We start from the raw sequence: 7811 nt of genomic DNA on the forward strand, positions 1-7811 counted from the left end.
TGGAGAGTGTACCAGTTTGGATATATTATATCCCCCAGAAAAGCCATGTTCTTTAATGCAATGTTGTGGGGGTAGACTCATTAATCTTTATTAGGATGGGAATTTTTGATTAGGTTGTTTCCATGGAGATGTGACTCACTCAACTCTATGTGAAGCATTTTGATTAGATCATTTCCATGGATGTGTGGCCCTACCCATTAGGGTGGGTCTTAATTAGATCACTGGAGTCCTTTAAAGAGAGTTCACACAGAGAACAGAGAAATGAAAACACCCCAGAATCTGCTAATCCAGGACATACAGAAACTGAGGGAGCCAACAGAGATGCTTGGAGATGTGGACAGAAGTAATTTGAAGATGCTCAGCTAAGAGATGAAGCACAGAGTTTGCCCCAAAGAAGCTAAGAGAGTAACCCCAAAAGCTTAGAGAGAAACACCCTGAGAGAACGAAGCAAGGACACACAGGAGGTGAGAGAGAGGAGCTGAAACAACACCCAGGAGCAAAGGATCAGCAGATGCCAGTCACATGCCATCCCAGCTGACAGAGGTGTTCCAGATACCATTGGCCATTCTTCAGTGAAGCTATCCGCTTTTTGATGCATCAGTTTGGAATTTTTTGTGGCCTTAGGACTGTAAATTTGTAACCAAATAAACCCACTTTATAAAAGTCAATCCATTTCTGGTATTTTGCATAACAGCAGTTCTAGCAAACCAAAACAGAGAGTTTAATCCATTAACATTTAATGTTATTATTGTAAAGGCAGTACTTTCTTCAACCATTTTGTCTTTTAGATTTTATATGTCATATAATTTTTCTCTCTTTTTACCCTATTATTTGTTCTTACTTCTCCTCTTCATATTGACACTTTTCTCCAAACCTCTCTCTCCTGTCTTTTCCTACCTGTTTGTAGCAGTCCCTTTAATATTTCTTGTAAAGCAAATCTCTTGTTTACAAACTGTCTCAGTGTCTGTTTATCTAAAAATATTTTAAACTCACCTTCATTTTTGAAGGACAATTTTGCTGGATATAGAATCCTTGGTTGAGAGTTTTTCTTTCTCAGTATCTTAAGTATACTATAAAACTGCCTTCTTGCCTCCATGGTTTCTGCTGAGGCATCCACACTTAGTTTTATTGAGCTTCCATTTTATGTAATGGATTGCTTTTCTCTTGTTGCTTTCAGAATTCTCTCTTTGTCTTTTGACATTTGACAACCTGATTAGTAAGTGTCTTGGAATAGGTCTATTTGGATCTATTCTGCTTGGGGTATGCTGCACTTCTTGGACCTGTAATTTGATGTCTTTCATGAGAGTCAGGAAATTTCGATTATTTCCTCCATTATTCTTTCTGCTCACTTATGCTTCTTTCCTTCTCCTGGGACACCCATAATATGTTTATTCATTGGCTTCATGTTGTTACTCAGTTCCCTGCAACACTGCTCATATTTTTCTAGCCTATTCCCTATCAATTCTATTTTATGTAGAATTTCAAATGTCCTGTCCTCTAATTCACTAATCCTTTCTTCTGTCTCTTCCAATCTGCTGTTGTATATTTCCATTGTGTTTTTCATGTCTTCTGTTGTTCCTTTCATTCCCATATATTCTCCTATTTGTTTTTTCAAGCTTTCAAGTTCCTCTGTATTGACATCCCTTGTCTTCCTTATATCTTTCATATCTTTTGCCTCATTTCCCTTCATCTCCTTGACTAGATTTAGATTTGTTTGAACATCTTTAATTAGTTGTTTCAACTTGTTCATCTCAGTTAAGGGCAGGGCCATATTTTTGTTCTTCCTGGTATGAGTCCTGATTTTTTGCTGGTGTCTAGGAATCTGATTTTTTTTTTTTTTTTTTTTTTTGCTTAGTTTATTGTGGAGGTCATTTTCTCTCTTTTGCTTAGGTTTTTCTTGTTGGTTGGCTTTCTTCTCTATCTGTTCTTTTTCTCTCTCAGGGCCTTGAAATGTCCTGCCCTGTTCCCCGGGTCTCCAAATGGTGGGGGCTGCTTCACTGCTGTGAGACTATTTATCTTCTGTGTCCCCAGTGTGAGGGATCCCAGCTGCTGTTAGAGACTGAGTGAGAGGGAGGGGTATGGAGCAGCTGGTCTTGGATGGAATTTCCCTACCTGATATTTATCTCTGTCTTCAATTTGTCATTTGTAGGGACCTTCTCCAATCTGTATCTTCCTCCAGAGTTCTGAATAATTCAGAATTGTCCTTTTTATTCTGTTGATTTTCTGAGGAGAGATTTTCGGTAGTTTTTTACATCACCATGTTGTTGATATCACCCCTCATAACATTTCTTTACCTAAAGTATATTTTATCTGTTATTGGTATAGCTACCCAACTCTCTTTTGCTTGCTACTTGTATGATTTTTCATGCTTTCTCTTTCATCCCATTTGTATCACTGATTTTAAGGTGAATTTCTTGCAGAAAGCATATAGTTGGATTATGCATTTTTAACCATTCTCTGCCTTTGGCAAGAGAGTTCAATTTACTTACTTTTAAAGTCACTATTTATAATGCAGTAGATTTGCCAGCCATTTTCTTATTTAGCATTTGTAAGTCTTATAACATTTTAGTCCCTCAATTATTCTGTTAATACCTTTTTCTATGTTTGTTTGTTTGTTTTGTACTATATTTAGTGCCTTGTCTTTTCTATCTGGATATGTTATTCATCTGTTTTCCTTTTGGTTTCCATGGGCTTAAAATTTAACATCCTAAGTATCTAACAGTTTTATTTGGTTTGATACCAACTTAACTTCAAGAGAATACACATATATTTTCCTATACTCTTCTGCTTTCACATTATTTTTTGCTTATTACTACTTATACCTTTGTACATTTTATGTTCAAAACCATAAATTTATCATTAATATTTATGCATTTGCGTTTTAGCCCCTGTACAGAGTAAGAGGTGGTGTTACATATGAAACAATACAATACAATGATACTGACATTTATAATTACCTAAATGGTTACCTTTCCTGAAAGTCTTTATTTCTTTATGCTGCTTCAAAGCACTGTCTGATGTCCTTTTCTTTCAGTCTGAAGGGGTCCCTTTAGCATTGCTTGTACAACAAGTCTAGTGGTGATGAACACCCTCATCTTTTGTTTATCTGGGGAAGTATTAACCTCTTCCTTATTTTTGAAAGGAAGTCTCACCTGATATAAAATTCTTGGTTGGCAGTTGCTTTCTTCCAGCACTTTAAGTTTTCAACCCCTGACTTCTTGCCTCCATGATTTCTGATGAGATTTCAATACTCAATCTAATTTGGCTCCCTTATACATAAAATGTTGCTTTTCCTTTGCAGCTTTCAGAACTCTCTCCTCTTTTGTATTTGGTAGTGCAATCATTATATGAGGGGATAAATTTTCTTCATGTTTATCCTGCTTGTTGTTTCTGGGCTTCTTAGATGTGGATACTCATAGCTTATCTAAGTTTGAGATGTTCTGTGACATTATTTCTTTGAATATATCTTTGGCCCTTTTCTCTTTTTCTTCTCCTTGTGGAACTTAACATAATGCATATATTATTGTGTCTGATGGTTTTCCAGGGTGTCTTAGGCTGTGTTAGATTTTTATAATTCTTTATTCTTTCTGTTCCTCATAGTGACTAATTTCAAATGTCTTGTCTGTGAGTTCACTGATTCTTTCTTCTGCCAGCTCTACTCTGCTCTTGAAAACCTCCTGGAAATTTTTCATTTCAATTACTGCATCTTCAAGTCTAGTAGTTTGGTTTAGTTCCTTTATAAAGCTCCTGTCTCTTTACTAAGATTCTCATATTGCTCATTCATTGTTTTCCTGATGTCATTTTTCTTTTGATCATTCTCTTGAGCATTTTAAAATTAATTTTTTAAAGGATTTGTTCAGTATGTCTACATTCTTTGTTAGTGTTTTCAGGATTTTCAACTTCTTCATTTGGATGGGCCATGATTTCTTCCTTCTTGACTTATCCTGTACTTTTTTCTTGCACACTGTACATTTTAATATTTTGAGAAGTAATTCCCTGAGATGTCTCTCCTGATTTTGTAACCAGCCAGTGAAAAGACAGAGATTTTCTTGAGCTTCAGCCCTCCTGCCAAGAAAGTCTGTCCAAGGCAACACAGTGTTGTTGCCTTGCATGTTGTCCTGGGTTTTTACCTGTTAGATATTTTGTAGTTTCCCTGATTACAGGAGTTTGGTTGTCCCCTTGGTTTTTCAGGAGACAAATTTCCCTCTCCTGTGTGCTTGAAGCAGGAAAGCATCACTCCAGACTGCCCACCTGTATAATTCCTTAAGCTGCTTTCATTGTCTCAAGATGCTTTTGCCTGGAGATCAAATTCTGGGAAGAAGGGCAAGCCAGAGCAGACTTTTCCAAATCAGTTGTTCCTAGTTGAAACAGGGCCAGGGACCCATGAATGGATTGCAGACTGACTTCTTAGTGCCCTAGGTTGGCAAAAAGAATATGCTGAGCATTTCTTGCATGTCTCACCAAAGCCGAACTTTATTGGCTTGTCCAGCAAATGCAACTCTCCAACTAACTGCCCCACACAACCCTGAGGAAGGAAAGCATCTGTTAGTTTCCTCCACCATGGCCCTTTTCTGGGGCAGGTTGACACATTACCTACCCACAGAAGATGGCCTCCAGTGATATAAGTTGCTAATCAAAAACCATGATCTGTTTTCAGTTGTGCCCACACCTGGTCTAGGGGAAGAAGATTTTTATGTCCCTTTCTATCACCAGCAGTCTAGTCAAGGGCTGGACTCCACAGTGTCCTGCTAAGACAGTGGCTAATAAGTATCATTAGCCATGGCAGGGAGAGAACAATTTACTGTATTTCCCCATAAATTATCAGCCTCTTCTTTCTGCTCCTCCCTGCATGCTGTACATTGTTCTTCTGGCCTGTATAGATTCATAGACAGTTCCTGCCTGTTCAATAGTTGTTGTAGTGGAGGGACTGAGTCCTGGGGCTCCCTACAGTGCCTCTTCCCACAATCCTCCAATTAATGGTCTTAATGAGATTGTCTTTAAGGCACTTATAGAACTTTTCTTAATTTTTTGTCTTCATGTTTTCCACTTAGATTTTTTCTTGTTTGCCTCAGAGTTTAAAATATTCATCTTTAATTAAAGACAATCTATCTTCAAATAATATTATACCACTTCATGTGGAATGCCAGAACCTTACAACACTATGCTTTTACTTTCTTCCTCCTATCATTTGTGTTAATGTAGTCACAAATTTGACTTCAACATATGCTAAGAACATACACAATATTGCTGATATTTTTTACCTTAGACAGTCAAGTAGCTCTTTGTATATTTAAAAGTAAGAAAATTATACTGCCTATCTTATTTTATAAAATTTCTATGCACTGCTCTTTTTTTACTTTTTATGGATTGTAGAATTTGGTATCATATTCTTTCTGAATATTAATTTCCTGTTATACTTCTTGTACACATATACTGGTAATGAATTATCTTTGTGTATATATTTCTATATCTATAATGCACTATTTCTTGGAACACCCTGACTCACACTGCATTTTTGTTGTACTGAAAGCAAACACCGTCTATCCAGAATTCTACACCCAGCAAAAATGTCTTTCAAAAATGAAGGAAAACAAAAGTCTTCTTCAGACATTTCATTACCAGTAAATTTGTACTATAAGAAAAATGATTCATTCATTGTCTATTTACCTCATGGAGAAGGGATTTTGTTTGGTCACCACTATCCATATCCTCAGCACATAAAATATTTCCTGCCATATAACAGGCAACCAAAGGCATTTGTAAACAAATGAATGAACTACTGTGATTACACTGAACTGGAGACATCGTCCTTTCTTACCTTTTACAGTTGAGGAACCTAAAGTTGAGGAAGTTCAGGTAATATTTTCAAATTCACACACATTAGAAAGGTGTTGTAATGCATTAAATCCAATAAAAGGGAATACTTTGATCTACCCAGGGAAAAAGACATCTTTAATCAATGTTGGATTCACTGATGGTAAATTCTTTATCTAATAATTCAACAGGAATATAAAAGAGCATTCACTTTATATAGTTAAGACAAGGAAGTAAAAATCACAAACAGAAAAAAAGTAATATGGGTTCAATCATGAAAGCAGCATTTTATTGGAGAAGCAAAATAATAATTTCAATTGCTCACAGGATAGAGATCAATACATAGATCACAGACAGACAGATGGTAAAGCGAGAACAGGCAATGCCACATTGCAGGAACATAGATCTTGATCCTGCCCCTCATTTCTAACAGCATGAAATCAACTTCAGGAACTAAGCCTCTTCTCCATCAGCTGTCATCTCAGGTGGAAGGCTGGGGAAGGTGCAGTCGGTCACCATGGCTGAGGGGGGATGGCATTCTGGGACTGGGAAGAGCCACTGGATCTTTTTGTTCCATGGTCCTGATGAATTCTGGTGTTGTTATTTACACTTAGGTGGACATTCCTGCTGGCAGGGTTGGTATGGTTGCAGAGGAGGGCACTTCTGCTGGCAAGGCTGAGGAGGACAGCACTGCACAGGTAGGCAGACGGGAGGTGGACATGGCTGAGGGCACTTTAGTGGTGGACAGGGCACAGGGCATGGTGGAGGTGGGCATGGCTCAGGGCATGGTGGGGGTGGACAAGGCACAGGACATTTAGGGATGAACACAGGAGGTGGCTGGCACGGCTGCTTGCACTGTTCCTGCTGCTGGTAAGACATCTTTCCTGGGCCTCAGGGAATCTGAAAGAAACACAGAGGATGGTGTTCATAGTTGAGACACTCCTGCAGGTGAAATGGGCCAACATCCTTCAAACATGCTGGGCTAATATTCCTACTAACCCCAAGGATCAACCTTCATCTTGAATAAAATCTTCATTACTGTAGGACCCTTCTTTTTTAACATCTCTTCCCATCATCTATTATTCTTTTCTAGAACCCTCCTATGGTATCATTTCTAAAAACAAATATACCCTGCCTTGAGGCAGCCATAACATATGGATGTAAGTAAATATTATCTCGGAAAGGAAGGCCCAGACTGCTAACCTTCTGAACAATCCCCAAACAATTTACTACCAACATTGTCTCCCATGGGTTGTGACTGATAGTTTAGCTGAGCTGGTTGTGGATTCTTCTGGAAGAATTGCAAAGCTCAGACCCCGTTCTCAAGGGCTAGCAACCAGAGAAGTAAAAGTTTTTAAATGAACTGAAACATGAGACAGAGCATCAATTCTTATTCCTTATTTTCTTCCATATAAATTTATCCCTTCAACTCATTTCCCACATGGACCTCAAGGTCACTCACCAAGCACCAGAAAATATATTATTTAATTAGAGCTGAACCCCTCTCACAAATTCAATCCCCTTTATAACCTCAAGGCAGAAGCATCATTCTGTACAGCAAAAGTCTCTCCACCTCCAGTTTAAAGCCTTATACTGCAAAGTGCCCAAAAGTGTCTTCCAGAGACTCACTCACCAGTCCCAAAGCCGGTCTTCAACCAAGTGTCAAGAGGATCACAGCACTGTGGTGAAGTGTCCTTTTATAGGGCCAGCCTGCCCCACGTAGGGGACGTGGGATGATGCGCTTATTTCCCAACCAAGATGCCATCTACATGCAATTCCCAAAATGACTTGCCACATTCCCGCTGTTGTCACGAACTTCCTTGTCCATGATCCTCCTCACCAGGCCAAGTGCCCACAGTGATTCATTAGAAACTTTGTCTCAGGAGCGGGAGCCAGTGTCAAGTGGCATATGAGGAATATGGGAAGTTCTTAACTGAGAGTGTTGGATATAGCATCTCCCCCAAATCCCCAGCTCTCTAGGCTCTGTCTATGTCTAT

At 38.6% G+C, this 7811-nt stretch overlaps 1 protein-coding gene across 1 annotated transcript; it reads right to left on the reverse strand.

The window, feature by feature from the left end:
• Window positions 1–6414: 6414 nt before the first annotated feature.
• LOC119517992 (small proline-rich protein 2D-like) lies at window positions 6415–6693 on the reverse strand. The gene has a single exon (XM_037815105.1). It carries the CDS (start codon window positions 6691–6693, stop codon window positions 6415–6417), a length of 279 nt encoding a protein of 92 aa, XP_037671033.1.
• Between the last annotated feature and the right edge of the window lie 1118 nt (window positions 6694–7811).

Source organism: Choloepus didactylus, chromosome 2, assembly GCF_015220235.1.
Source record: "Choloepus didactylus isolate mChoDid1 chromosome 2, mChoDid1.pri, whole genome shotgun sequence".
Classification (NCBI taxonomy): Eukaryota; Metazoa; Chordata; class Mammalia; order Pilosa; family Megalonychidae; genus Choloepus; species Choloepus didactylus.